The sequence below is a fragment of the Aptenodytes patagonicus genome, chromosome 17 (assembly GCF_965638725.1).
Source record: "Aptenodytes patagonicus chromosome 17, bAptPat1.pri.cur, whole genome shotgun sequence".
In the NCBI taxonomy this organism is placed as follows: domain Eukaryota; kingdom Metazoa; phylum Chordata; class Aves; order Sphenisciformes; family Spheniscidae; genus Aptenodytes; species Aptenodytes patagonicus.
The window spans coordinates 11495631-11510747 of record NC_134965.1 but is presented as its reverse complement, the minus strand read 5'-3'; the positions used below and the strand labels follow the sequence as shown (position 1 = coordinate 11510747).

At 44.6% G+C, this 15117-nt stretch overlaps 1 protein-coding gene across 14 annotated transcripts in view; it reads left to right on the top strand.

Moving 5' to 3' along the window:
• Positions 1 to 15117, top strand: part of ACACA (acetyl-CoA carboxylase alpha) — a 153150-nt gene that overhangs the window by 97773 nt on the left and 40260 nt on the right. For all 14 annotated transcript variants that reach the window (XM_076354490.1, XM_076354487.1, XM_076354486.1 and 11 more), the window contains 4 exons: positions 1416 to 1685; positions 2047 to 2144; positions 3907 to 4027; positions 4489 to 4599. In XM_076354490.1, the coding sequence (XP_076210605.1) occupies positions 1416 to 1685; positions 2047 to 2144; positions 3907 to 4027; positions 4489 to 4599 (600 nt within the window). The remainder of the gene's footprint in view (positions 1 to 1415; positions 1686 to 2046; positions 2145 to 3906; positions 4028 to 4488; positions 4600 to 15117) is intronic.

Below are 15117 nucleotides of genomic sequence, written 5' to 3'. Positions count from 1 at the left end.
AATTTTGCAATAACACTGGTATTTTAGCAAAGCATCCCAAGGACTTTTAGGGATTTATGCTCCTGTCTTTGAAACTGCTGCAGTATCTCTCTCTTCCAAACGCTGCAGTTGGATGCTAAGATGTAACTGTAAACCTGCAAATATTCAGAGGCAAACAAATTAATCCCTTACGACGTATCAGTCAAAATAGCAGTGGCTGAAACTGAGACCAAGGAGAAGGTGAACTGAAACACCATCATTGTGTTAACTTGCAATCTCAGCTCTCAAAAGGGGAGGTGTAAGGGAAGGATCTGCCAGTAGCCAGTTGTAATATTTTTGGATTGCTGCCTGCTTTACTTCCAATGACCCTTTGATTAATTCCTCTGCCTTTTTATTTTTTTTAATGAGTCTGTTATGGCATATCTTATTGCAGATGCTGATTGGATCTCAACTGTGTATTGTGCCATTTTGATTTGGATTAAATGGCACATATCTATCTGCTGCTTCTCCCCTCTCCCCCTCCCGCTTTAGTTCATCATGTGCAGAATTCAGAGTCTCCACAATGAGAGTTTCAACCCTCCTGATTGCAGAGGATGTGCAATTGGCTTGAGGAATGTGTACTCAGAGCTTATGATCCTTGGGCAAGCGGAGACTGGGTGATGCATGTGGCTTTCAAGGGACGCTGCTATTTCCATCTGTTAATGGCATTCCAGGATGGCCAGCTCCCCAGTGCAGTGATACGCGGCAGCTGAGAGATGGGAGATGCAGGGTACAGATGTTGCTGATCTCCATAAGATGGGCCAGAAGAGATCATCTGGTGATTTTAAAAAGAAGAATATGCAGCAAAAAGCATTACTTATCCAGGCAGGTTTGGAAAGAAACTGCTGCAATATTTGGGAAGGAAAAAGGGAAGAGCCAAAGAAATGAAAGGAAGGACAGAAAAAAAAATGGAGGTAGTTATGAAATAAAAGGATTATTAAAATGAGGGCAGGGTGAGAGAGAACCAGGGTGATGAGGTTCTGGGGTGATATCTGGGTAGCCTAAGCAGATGGTCAGGATTCCTGTACGGCAGCATATCCATCCTCACCCTGTGAGGTCTGGCACACGGAATAAATGCAGCACCCTGCAAGGGGGGCGTTTGCAGAATGTGTTTTGGACCTGTGACAAATCCCTGAATGGGGAGAGGGAGGGCCAGTATTACTGTCTTGGGTGGGAAGAGAGCAATGGAGGATGTGCTCCAGTGAGTGTGGAAAGGATCAAGTCCTGCCAGCTGTGCTCTATGCTGGCAGTGCATATCAGAGCTGCTGTTATTGGAGTTCCCAAAGAAGATATCTGAAGTGCAACACACACAAGAAAAATGGCCCCTGCGTGATTCCCCTCTTTCACATCTTGAAGATACACATTTAGTTTTTGTTGTTCTCTGCTCTTGATTGCAGATTGGGATGGTGGCCTGGAAGATGACTCTGAAGACCCCCGAGTATCCAGAAGGCCGTGACATCATTGTCATTGGCAATGATATTACATACCGAATAGGTTCTTTTGGGCCTCAAGAGGACATGCTGTTCCTGAGGGCTTCAGAGCTTGCTCGAACACATGGCATCCCCCGTATCTATGTGGCTGCCAACAGTGGAGCCAGGATTGGTTTGGCTGAGGAGATTCGGCACATGTTCCATGTAGCTTGGGAAGACCCAGATGACCCATATAAGGTAAGGAGGCACAGGAATCAGAGGTGAAACTGCAGTAGCTCACAAAAGAATCTTACTTTTACACCACCTCTTTTAATAGAGGTAACGGTAAATATTTGCTAGACTGTTAGATCCAAAGTTCTCCTTGGTATTGGATCTCTCAGGCAGCAGGGTTGGCATCCAGAATGAGTTAGTGCTAAATGTTGAAAACATCCCTAGCTTTCACTGACCTCAGCTGGAGCTCTGATGTTAAGAGAGGATGTTCTTACTGCTATCTGGAATTAAATTCTGCTCCCTTGAAACTTTCTTTTGGAAGGGGTTATTGGGGATTGGGAAGGGACTACAGGTGGGAATGAGATGAATGAACTGTTTTTCCCTACAGGGATACAAATACTTGTACCTGACTCCTCAAGACTATAAGAAAGTCAGTGCCCTGAACTCAGTTCACTGTGAACATGTGGAGGACAATGGAGAGTCCAGGTAAGCACAGACAGGTCAGAACAAAAAGCTTTCTGTTCATCGTGAGGTATACAAAGTGATGCATGTCACGTCCTTGTCTTCAGCTACGACATTCTTTAGGATCCAGGTACGTAGAAAGCCATAGCTATGTGTGGTCAGAGCATGAAACGAGAGTTAAAAGTTGTATCATGACATGCCTTGTTTGAGGTAGTTGACTCCTACTGCCTAGGGGCCCAAGCCATGACTGAGGGTCGTGCAGTGGCGAACACTGAATGACCAGGACAATGACTCTTGCCCAAAGACTTGCAGTCTAAATTTTGAAAATTACTTTTCTGCTAGATTCTGTAGAAAGGAAAAGAATTCCTGAGTGAAGGCTAAGGCCTCCATGCATTTTGAAGGGTTGGGCTGCAGTGGTTGCACTAAACTGCCTTATAGCCTATGATTTTCCACACACATCTACTCTAGGTGTCTGCATCTTCCCAGCTACATCCCAAAGGTAGCACATCTGAAAATGAGCAAAGAAGCTTTCAGAACTAGACTGCAGCTGTAGTGGTGCTCCTGGGCAGAGGGAGGAGGATGTGCTTAGGAAGAAAAAAAAAGCCTAGTTTGCAGACTGGCAAGCTCTGGAGGAACAGAGGGATGGTGCTGGGTGCAAGCAGGTGTGCGTGCCTCTGTGTGTGGTGGGGAAGCTAGTGGCTCTCTTCAGTGAAGCACTTAAGCACATGCTCAAGTACTTTGCTTAGCAAGGGCCTAGTGGAAAAGATAGAAGCCGGTCTGAGAGCACTGAGTAAGAAGGGACCGTGCTGGGGCAGGAAGGCATGAAAGAAGAAAGTAAAGAAAAGGTAAGAGCCTCATTATAATCTCTTGTTCTATTTCTTTTTTCTTTTGGCTGCATTCTCTTCCTTTCTTGCCCTTTTTCTTATAATCAGCCTGCTCCTCACGTCCTGTGGGAATGGCAGAAGAACACTTTTCATGGGCATTCCTCTCCCTCGGCATTTCCTCTTTGCAGTGCTGCTGTGGCTGCTCATATGTAGGACTATTCCATGGTGTTCAGCAAGGCTGTAGAATGAGCCCATGTACAGGTCCTGGTCGGGTTTGTTGTGGTTTAACCTCAGCCGGCAACTGAGCACCACACAGCTGCTCGCTCACTCCCCCCCACCTCGGTGGGATGGGGGAGAGAATCAGAAGAGTAAAAGTGAGAAAACTCGTGGGTTGAGATAAAAACAGTTTAATAATTGAAATATAATAATAATAATAATGATAATAGTAATAATAATAGAATATACGAAGCAAGTGATGCACAATGCAATTGCTCACCACCCACCGACCGATGCCCAGCCAGTCCCCGAGCAGCGGCTCCCCCGGGCAGCTTTCCCCAGTTTATGTACTGAGCATGACGTCCCATGGTATGGAATGTCCCTTTGGCCAGTTTGGGTCAGCTGTCCTGGCTGTGCCCCCTCCCAGCTTCTTGTGCACCTCCAGCCTTCTCCGTTGGTAGAGCATGGGAAGCTGAAGAGTCCTTGACTAGTGTAAGCACTGCTCAGCAACAACTAAAACATCGGGGTGTTACCAATGTTATTCTCATCCTAAATCCAAAACACAGCACTGTACCAGCTACTAGGAAGAAAATTAACTCTATCCCAGCCGAAACCAGGACAGGGTTTTATGCACATTACTCTTTGGAGCCTTAATGGTATTTAGTCACTTTTCATTTTCTTTGTAGCAAACTGATTCAACAAATCACTGGACCTTGTGACTCAAAGGCTGTATGTGTCTCCCTCAGGTATAAGATAACAGATATTATCGGAAAGGAAGACGGACTTGGAATAGAGAACCTCAGAGGATCTGGCATGATTGCTGGAGAATCATCTTTAGCCTATGAGAGTATTATCACCATCAACTTGGTAATCCCCCACTGCTTCTATTCTTCAAACTGTATTGTCTGTTTCAGCTAAAAATCCTGCAACGATACCCAGAAGATACATCTGGGATCAGAATTCTGGTTGATGTAAATTGGCTCCTGTAGGCTTTGAGCAACGCTACTGGCACCATTACAGGGCTGGGTCCCTTTCAGACTAAATTTGAAACACTTTTAGAAAACAGTCATTTGGCTTCATGTTTGCTCAGTCTGTAAGTTACTGCTTCTCTTTTTTTAAATAAAATACACGTATGTTCAGATACTGTGTTTTACAAAAAAAATAGATTCTGGAGTTTTGCAGTGAGAGTAGATTTTGTAGCCTTGTAATATAAACATGCCTAGTTTTATCTAGGTGTTTGAATCAATAGGTTTTGGCTGTGTGGTAAGACAGAAATCAATGTGACTTGGTTTTTTTTCTTTTTTTTTCTTTTTTTTTTTTTTTTTAAGGTTACATGTCGGGCAATTGGAATTGGGGCTTACCTTGTTCGGCTAGGTCAGAGGACTATCCAGGTTGAGAACTCTCATATAATCCTGACTGGCTGTGGAGCCCTCAACAAAGTAAGTCTTTACATTTCAGTCTTCAGAGCTATGTGAATTGAGTTGGTGTTTCTGTGAGCTCTGCTGGAGACTGAAGGAGCTGCCACCACTATACCTGTCATTGCGCTTGGTCCCTTTTGCTTTGTCCCTTCTCGGGCTCCTCCTGATCAAGGAGGAGAACTGACACAGGGCAGCAGCTGTGAAACTTTCATGCCTTCGCAGTCTTTTTCTTTTTTCTTTTCTCTCTGGTCAGAGAGCAGTCCTTTCATGCACCTGTTTTTCCTGACAAGAACATCGTATTGACAGCCAGAGGCACTATTCCAGGCATCCTGGTTGGAGATTGGCAGGGGATCTAGGCAGAACTGCAGATTTAAGGGCTTGAGCATGAACCAGATGAAGGGGAAGAAGGAGAAGCAGCTTTTAACATAGGTTGTGTGCAATGACTAAATGACAGAAGTGGAGAAGCCCACCGACTGGCGGCATCTTCTCCCACCCACTGTGTACTGTGATAGAGGAAATAGGAGTGCTGCCAGTGTCTGGAAGACCACGTTTCAAAATACGCGGGCCAGAATCACCCTGAACTTTCAGCCGTCCGCAGCATTGCATTAATACTGGGGGAGCACTGAAGCCTGAGAAAGAGTGTGCGGATGGTGATTTTCAAGGGGTCAGACCTGCTGGAAATCTCAGCTGTGAGGTCAGGGAGGAATAACTCGGGCTGTAAGAAAACTTACTGCTTTCACTACTAAAGTGGTGCTTCCCCCCCCCCCCCCCCCCCCCCCCGAGGCGTTTTTTCTCCCTTGCTGCCCCAAGCCTATTAATATCACAGCCTCCAGCTCCTTGTCTGTAGCAGACACGGCTCACAGCCGACTCCACTCTTGTCCCTCTCACTGAGGGCTTTGTTTACGTGGGAGTTAGGATTGTGCGGGCACAAGTGCCCTTCCCCATTGTGCAGCTTTGTTCTCAGGCACTCTCCAGCACCTGGGGTGGTTGTGCTTCATCGCAAGCTGCGTTTCAAGGAGTGCCTGCCTGACAATGGGAGATAAAAGGAAAATAGTCTCTCGTTGAATTATTCCTCTGAATAAAGGGGGCTCTGCAGAAAATGAAGCATTGATCCTATCAACTCTAGGATGCAGCACCCTCAGTTAGATCTCTTACACACATCACACACACCTGCATCAATGGAAGGAAAAGAGGCATTTGAAGATCCATCCTTTAAAAAGAAATTGAGTCAGTTTAGTGCTTGCTGAAGTGGAGTAAGTTGCCTGGTTCCAGCTGTCATTTGTTGGGGATCGGAGCCCTGCAGAGTTTTCCAGATGGCAGGGCCAGTCTGTTTACTCCTCCTCTTCTGCCTCTTCTTTCCAGGTTTAATGGCACTCTCTATCTGTGGAGTGAATGTTTGTTTTTATAGGACTACATTAATCTCACTAAATTTTAGGCACTTAAAAATTAAGGATTTAGTCTAAATTAAACACCTGACATCCGTCAGCAGGTGTAGGCAGAAGGAGATGCTTTCTAGGGGTGACTTATCCCATCCCAAGAATTTCAGTGGGCTGAATAATCCCATGTGTCCTTTTCTTTCCTCCCTGCTCTGTTGGAAAGGCATATATTTTTATGTAGGCACTGAACCTCTGCCTGCCTAAAGGTCAGGCAAAGGAGGAACCTATTGCATCCTATCCAGCTTTCCCAGTAAGACAGCTAAGCCCAGACCCAACAATAAGTTTACCTGTCCTTGAATAGTGGGAGACTGGGAATCCCCGCTCACTCCTGGATGTTGTGTGACGTCTCTTGCTAGTTCATATGATCTTCATTTTCCAGTCCCTGCAGTTCTGGTCAGAGCTTCTTGAATGGATCCAGCTATAATTGTGTCCCAGAAGTATGTCTGAAGTAGTGAAATGATGTCCAGTGCCAACCTGAAATGACCAAGCTCAGTCCAGCTGAGATCTTAAGGAGGGTGTGAAGCAAATGGTGAATGCAAATGCATCTGCATCATCCTGCCATGGAGGCAGTATCTACTTCAGACTTATCCTCTGTCTCCCTGTTCTTCTATGTAAACTGTTAAACACTTGTCCCTTGAATTTAGATGGGCAGTTTGAATTTTCTTTTGGCTAGAAGTCAGGTCACTATCAGCCAGGGGCCAATTAAGCAAAGTCTTCTCTTGTAGGAATGCAGAGGCTGTTTGGGCAGGATATATGATGTGTTCTTGTTCATTCGCGTGAATAAAACTCCAGAAGGGTCTCATGGTGGAAACCTATTGTAGTTTTTCTCTGTGGAGTGAGTGAGCCTTGCTGCTTCTTGTTCCCTTAGAGTAGATGTGCAGCAAAGTCAGTGCTTTACTTTGTGGGAATTAGAAGGTCACCAATCCAGCTGGCAGGGTCGTGAGGAAAGATCACGACTGAAACAAAAATAAATAAATGGAAACTGCTACCTTGCATGACGGTTGGAACTGAATGTTTCCTAACACAGTTGCATGCAAATATTCCTTTAGCTTTTCCCAATTAGGTGTCAGGGATTTGGGACAGTTTTTTCCATTGCTGACTTTTAAATACTGTCTTCATAGAGGATGCCATACAAAGCTTACACATAGTCTTGTGTCTGCATACACATCTTCAAAATGTCTTCTCTCTGCAAGAAGAGAATGTGCAATGCAAAAATGTTTCTGCAGCAATGGAGACAATTAGGCTTTCAGAGAGCAGTGAGGTTTTTTCTGGAAAGCTGTTTAATTTTTTTTTTTAATTTTATTTTCCTGTGAAATACTGGATTCTTTTTAATTTACAGGGGGAGCAGAGGGGGTCTGTGACAAACATTATGTGCCAGCAGATCTGTTGCTGGTCTTGCTCATTATCATTATGTAAAACCAGCCTGAGGGTTTAGGTGTAGAGGGAAAGGTCCAGCTGCCAAAACCAGACTGTAACCTATAACTTAGATGATGAGCTCAAGGTCAGTATAATTTTTAGCTGAAGCTAATGTTTGGTTCTGGAGGTTGACTAATCACGTGCTGGCTGTTCACTGCATCTGTGTCACTGCTTTGTAAGTAGAGAGGCGTATCACTGTAAGACACCTGATATCAGGCAGGTTTAAGGATTCTCTCAGACCCATTGCCTGTCAGGGGTGACAAGAAACTGCGCAAGAGCTGTACAAGGTTTCCCTCTGCTCCTGATTAAGATGTCTTTGTTTATAGTCCAGGCCGTCGGGCAAGGGAAAGACCTGGGGAAAAGGTGTGATGCTCTGAGGTGGGGACAGTGCTCTGCACGTGGGGCACCAGGGCTGCATTTCATCTGTACCCCTTTTGTCTTCACCACTGCATTTCAGCAGGGGGTGGAGAGGTGGAAATGACATTTCATTCCTCTCCTGTGAGTGTGTGCGCGCGCCTGTGCTGAGCCTGCTGACCCCCCTGAAAATTGAAATAATGATAATGCGCGTCTCCTGACTGCATCAAAGTATCAGCACATCAAAAGCCAGGAGGCATGAAATGCAAATGATAAAGTGAAAGCAGATGGATTGTGCATGATCGCCTGATGCCCAATGAATTTTAAAAGGTGCTGGTTCACATGGGGAGAAGGGCTGAAATAAACACGTTATCCCTGCAATTTTTTTTTTGTTCTTGCCGCTCACTCCTGACAATATTTTTTCACACTTCAGCGAGCAGCCACTCCATCTCTCTCCCTCCCTCTCCCTCTCTTTCTCTCCCTCTCTCTCTTTCGCTGTCTACCTCACACACGTCTCGGGTCATGTCGCCGCAGCTCCGGTGGAAATAATAAGATATAAACCACGAGGTTGTTATTTGCATAGAAATAGCATGGAGCCCCAGGCAGCATGGGAGAAGGACACAGAGATCATTTGTCTAAAATTTTAATGAAAACTTTTGCTGAGGCAGAGATTTTTATTTTTTTTTAACTTTCCCTGCCTCCCCCTTTTTCCACCCCCGTACCTTCCTCCACCTCCCTCAACTCCCTTTCCTCGTCATAAGCTAACATGGTGTGATTTCATATGAGATAGGTGACGTGCTGCTGCCATGCACTAACAGGTTAATTTCCATTGGGTTTCTTTTTAATGGAAGTAAGACTGAAGAGCCCAGCACGCCCAATTTATGCATTGCTTATATGGTTCAAGCTTCCAGGACTACATTTCATTTCAGCCCTCACAAGGATGTTCCCAAGTCTGTTGCTGACTTATTTTTAATCCGTTTGCTCCTCCTCGTCTTTTGTGTTTAAAAGAAATCCTGTCTTTAAGACTGTTTTGTTAATGTAAACAAATAGTGGCTTTCAATCACATTTTCTCTACAGATATATGTTCTAGGCTTTCTCTAAGGGAAGCCAGGTTGAGCAGAGATTTTTCAGGAACCGCTACTAACTTGGTACACCTCAGTTTGTTACATAGATGTTCAACCTAGTATCTCAAACAGTTTATTTTCTGAGTGATGATGAACTGTCTCACACACTGCACTTCACAGTAGGACATCTAAAGTGGTCATCACTTCTGGAGGTGAAGGGAAGAATCTAACCAGCAGGCTGTTTTGTTTGCTCTCCCTCCTATTTAGCTTTATTTTCCCCCAAACTCTCCAGGCTTGGCCTGCCGGAATGATGCATCGGGCCCTCAACCTGTCCTCCGGTGTGCTCGTCCCTGGGGCCCCATGGCCCCATGCTGTTGGCCTGGTTTGTCAAGAACAGCCAAGTGTGCCAAGGGTGAGCTTGACAAATACCACCTGCCAGGAGTGTATGTCCATGTGGGGAAAGAGGCAGTGAAGATGAAGAGTCAGAAACCACTAAAATACGAAATGTTCAAAGCATAGTTCAAAACCAGAACTCTGGGCTTCGTTTCCCAGTCTGCAGCCAACTGCCTGCCTGCTTGTGGTCTGACATTTTTGATCAGATTGGGTATAATGGCAGTTACCTGCTGACAGCTTGGTCTTGAAACCTTAGTTCATTTGTATTTGCAACGTGTTTTGAGCTCATCAGGTGGAAAGTACCTGCCAGCAGTGGTGCATTGGCAGGGTAGGTAACCCCATCCTCAGAATTTCTTCCTGTGGAAGTTTTTGCCTTCAAAATGATCTTAATTTAAACAATGTGTCTGCTTGTATAACCCATTCTAGACCTGAAAGAGCTCAGGAACCAATTTACCAGATTAGTAATGCACTATTTCTGGCACTGTGAATTGGTGTTTTTTAGGGGGAGAAAACATTTTTTGAAGAACAGCTTTAAGAGGGGTGTTTTTGAGATAAACTGATTAGTGGAAACTTGATGGCTTGCTAATGCAATATGTAAATATCTAAGAAACTTCTAAGCCTGGTACCAGCAAATGTCCAGTGACCTTTCCTGAGCACATCTTTCATTAATGCAGACACCGCTTGTGCATGGTAAAGACGTTAACATGATAGGTGCCATACTGTGTCAAGATAGCGTAGTGTATGTGTCAATCACGTGACTGTGGATGAGTCCCCGAGGACTTGTTGATACAACAGACCATAATTGCTGCAAGGATCGTTTTGACAATCTGCATTTAAAACCTGACACCCCACCAACCCCTTTGCACGGGGCCAGAAGAGAATATCCTTGTATTTTAAATTCAGTCCTGAATTGTACTGACTGTCAAAGCCAGAACTTGAGATCAGCGTGGCTGCTTTTGAGGAGATTTATGGTTTCATTAATATAGATCTGGGGTCGGATTGCAGCTGAACTGTGGGACCATCCGCACGGCAGGCAGAGGAGCAGCGTATATGTGAGCTAGCTTGAAACCAGCTCACTCGGATGGTGGTTACCCCCAGCTGTAAGTTGCTCAGTGAGACAAGTTTATCTTGAGGCACTTCAGCCAACATGGCTCTCCGATGTTGGTTGCTCTTCAGTGTCTTCTGACTGACGTGTGGATGTACCCTGCCTGCTTGTTGGGATGTCATTTGGTCTCTGTGCTAAAGCAGCCTGGCACTGACCTGATGTTTGCAGGTCTCAGCTGAGGGAAGCTGCAGAACTTGTTGGGTGCTGTGGGACTGGAATAACAGGGTGAGACAACAGGTCAGGGCTTGGGAGGAGCAGGCAGAGCTGCTCGGGGGTGATGTGCCCACACGAGAGGCTGCTGGGTCAGGTCTGAGGCTCACTGGAGGAGCTCTGGTGTGAGGAATAGAAGCTTACGCAGTCTGTCAGTCTGTCTTGTGTGAGTGATTGGTCTTCAGTATTGCAAGCGGTAATATTTACCCTTCAGTTCCACAATCTGGAAAAATAAATAAAAGCCCTGTGAGACTGATGCTGTTTGGGGGTTTTACTGTAAAATACAGAATGTGGAAAGCTCTTTTTTTGAGATTCAAGGCAGGGATAGCTCAGTATCTGCTCAAGATGACTCCAGTCTTGGGATTAGATCAAAGCAATCATGTGAGAGCAATCATGTGAGTTAGAACAGCAAGTGCCATCCCTGTCATTCAAAGAAGCATTATAATTATTAATGCATGATATGAATCTTTCTGTAGTGGCACAGCAAGACTATTAGGAAGATACGTATGGGCACAGGGTGTTTGAGAATGCTAATCAAAGAGGGTCTAGGAAATGTCAAACAGAAATTGACACTTCAACAGCATTAACTGTCAGTCGGTTCCTCTCGTGGATCTTACCAAGGTTAGCCCGCTCTTGGCTCCAGCGGTGGGGGAAGCAGGAGGGGCCGCTCTGCTGTGCCTTGGGTGGTTACGGCAGATGATGTGGTGAGAGCAAGGGTGGTTTCATGGGTGGAGGTTGGTTCCTTCAGCTCTCTTAGAACTGATGCAGGACCTCAGTGCTGTTGGAGGTCTCCCTGGCATAGGTCACCATCGCTCACACCCCAACAAAGCCAGTCTGGTTTGAGAACCAATATCAGAGTAGAGCTCTTCTAAGAGTCGGTCTCAGTTGAGCAATATTTGGCAATAGGAAGAGAGCAGAATTAATTTCTTTTAATGCCAGTGAGAGGCATTAGCTGCTGGGAGTGTCTGGTTGGTGGCAGTCTTGGTAGCACAAAGGTCTTTGCTCTGTGTAGAGAAATTCATGTAAGCAGATGGATGCCTGGACTTCAGATGAGTGCAAGTAAATAAACGGCACCCTCCATTTCTGCATTTTATTTTTAATTGCCTTTCTTTAAGTGGCGATATTTGTGTATTGTTCCCATTAGAGACAATTTACGTTCCAGGCATTGCATTATCAGTCCCTTTATGTTTGCTTAGGGAAGAAAGTCTAATAGATTTCTGTTGACTTTTTTTTCTCCCTCTTCTATAATTTTTAATATGGATCTTGATCAGTTTATCTATGTGGATGGTGCCTGTGCTGTGGGGGCTGTGTGTGTATTTATTCCTGCTAAAGAGGAGTTTAGCATAGCGGCCCATATTCTGCCTATCTAAATCTCTTCCTGTACCTTCCAGGGAAACTTCTATGTATTCTAAACCCTATATATGTTTCATGTAACCGGGATTGTATCCCAGTTCCTGGTGATCCTGCAGAGTATCTTATTACTGGAGCGTTATCTCTTCTACCTGATGTTCCACCAGAGCTGAGCGGAAGAAGGCACTTTTCAAACATGTCCCGTAATAACTGGTCCTGACCTCCCCTCTCTTGGGGTGTGCCTAGGAGGATATCGGGGTAACCTGCCTGTGGGTCTTTTCTGCAGTGAATTGCAGAGAAATTATCTACCATTCTGGACACTTGAGTGGGAACTCTAGAAATGGCATTGGAGAATTGTCACTTATGTCATGATTAAGCCCAAACCCACACTGCAAAGTGAACAAAGTTTCACTCCTCTCCTGGTGAAAGAGGTACCTGCACTACAGCCTGTCCCCTTGGATGGTCTCTGAATAAGAGGGTTCTGTTGGGGTCCAGAAGGTGACCAAGGGAATGACCAAAACAAGATCTTTAAGTATCATGAAGACAATCATTAATATTGTTCATAGGGCTAGTGTCTAGATTAGGGAACCCGTAACTGAGACAGATGGGATTTATGAGTATTTGTACCATGTAGAATAGGGGGCTGTAAGTTTAGTTTGCAAAGTATATTGAGTCCTTTTGATTTACCACTGACTGATGGAATGACCTTGAGCAAAACATGCAGTCTCCCTACACCATGAAAGGAGAGCTAGGCAGGAATTTTTTGACAAGACATTTTTCATTTGAAAATGCCAGTTCACTGAAACTGGAACTCTCCAGGAAAAAGTACTAGTTTTGTTGAATTTCTCATTTGGAATTTTTTTGGTCAAATAAGTTTTTTGTTTGTTTGTTTGTTTTCTTTTTCCCTCGACTGACTTTTCTTTCCAAATCAATTTTTATTTCTAATACCTACAACAAATATTTCAGAAGTCAAAAGCAAACATCTTGACCATGTCTGATATTTGTTCAGATCTCAAGATTGCAAAATTTTATTTTCTGTTGAAAACCAGAAATTTTCAAAAATCCTCATCAATTATTGCAAGATGGAAAAACTGTTTCCTCCCAATAACGTTTCATGTTGCCACCTGCAAACAGAGAGAATGCCTCTTCTGTATCTGATCAGCTGTGGAGCCCTGCTCCCTTTGTATTGGTAGGGTGCTTTGGGATCTTCGGGCAGAAGGTGGTGTGGAAAGGCCAGCTGCAGTTGCAGTGTCCATCTGGATGCGTCTTTCCCTGCTGCCTCCGGGGTGAAGTGCAATTGCTTTTTCCCCTTCCCCCTCTCATCTCACCAAATTAAAGCAAGAAAAAGACTCCACCAGCAAGACCTGCTTCTGGATTTGCAGTCAGTAGCCATCTCCAATAACCATCAGGCTGTCAGCTTCCCCCCCACCTCCCCCTACCTCCCACCTCCCCCATCACTCACCAAAGGAAAAAAAGAGCTGGAGCCACAGCTTGAAATATATCATGCAATAGTGTATCATGAATTTCTTGTGAATCACATTGGTGAAGCAGGTTTATTTATTTCTGAGACTTTAAATCAATACAAAGTAGGTCTCTTAGTTCTGAAGCTGGGATGGAGTGTGAAAAAATGAGCCCATTGTACTCTTAAAACTTTGGGGAAAGGAGATGACAGCTATATAATTCCATTTACCAGGCACTAGGGGCTTTAATGTGAAGGTGACAGGGAGCTCTTTGTGCATTTAGAGCACCATATCTTCTAAATAAAAGATCTGTAGACTTGATAGTGGAGTATAGCTCTGACTTTAATAATCTCCAAGCATTAGACCGAGCCAATATGTTCCCAAGTCAGAAGGGTCCCCCACCGAACGCTCGTAAATTAAAAGTGCAGGAACTGCACACATTCATAGATTAGAAATGCAAGAAGTGCAGTCCGTCTCCAGGCAGAGGGGAGGTGTCTGCGCTCGCGCCGTCATGCGAATAGGCTAAAGGCTCGGGAATGGGTTTGTTCAGGAGCACAGCTCTTGCTGGCATCCTACCTCAGCTTGGTTCTCCTTTTCGACGTTGCTGCTATTTTACCTCTAATGACGTGATATATGTGGGGGAAGAGCTGAGTGATAGAAATGAACACTGTAAGATCTGTTGAGGCTTGACTGTACATAATAGCAGTAAGGTTTTAAGTTCCTACATTGTATTTTCTGATGAGACATTCATTCTGATCATTTCTGCCTGTTTATGAAAAATAGGCTATTTATAGTATGTGCATGTGCCTTTTCTGCTTCAGGTTTCTGGCAGATAATACAAATTGTGGGATGGGAATTGCAATTATTGAAATTATTCGGATAAAAATCTGGCACTTATATTTGATATAAACACATGATATGCTCTGAATAATAACAGCACTTATGTTACATAATGATTCCCATTCAAGCCCTCTGCTGTCAATTTTTCAGATCTTTCATCTTTGATGAAACATATGAGCCAATCAAGTTTGCAGCCAAACCAGCTTTGCAGTGAATGTCTCAACTAACTAGCAGCTCAGTTTCTGAAAAGGAGCACAGAGAAAGCAGCCTGGTCATCATGAGTTTGAGTGCTAGAAAATTATTAATATGCATATGACATGCCTATAAACCTGTTGAGGACGGTCTTTTAAAGGCTGAAAAGGCTGCTAGAATCCTGGCTCTCCTTTGTACTTTCCAAAAGATGCTCTGAAGTAAAAAGAGATGCGGTTTCCATTACAGTAGGGAGAGTGGCTTTCGGAGGACCAAATTAAATAAGTGTTGACAATACTGCCTATGTATTTTGTAAGCATGTGGTATCAAAGGTTGCATTAGCTGGAAAATAGTGTGTGTTCTTGCAGTCACGGGCAGAGCTTTAACACGTGCAGTTCTAGAACTAGTATTGCCTTCTGACCACTTCACCGATGTCCTCATCCTTCTGTTGAGGTGGGGGCACAGAGGAAGCATTTTGTCCGGTGTACCCTGTGAAATGCGCTGCTTTCTGCACACTTGAAAGGTTTCTCTTCAGGAGCAAAGGAAAGGGAGACTGAGTGGCTCATCTGAATACGACCTGGGTCCCTAGTGATGGGGAGGCTGTTCGGCATCAAATACGCAAGGAGTGGGTGGTGGCAGTCCTGCTTTGGTTATGGTTAATGCTAGTGCTTGAAGGGGTGGCAGGGGAAAGACTACTGGTGTAAGGGAAAGCGGACCTGTTT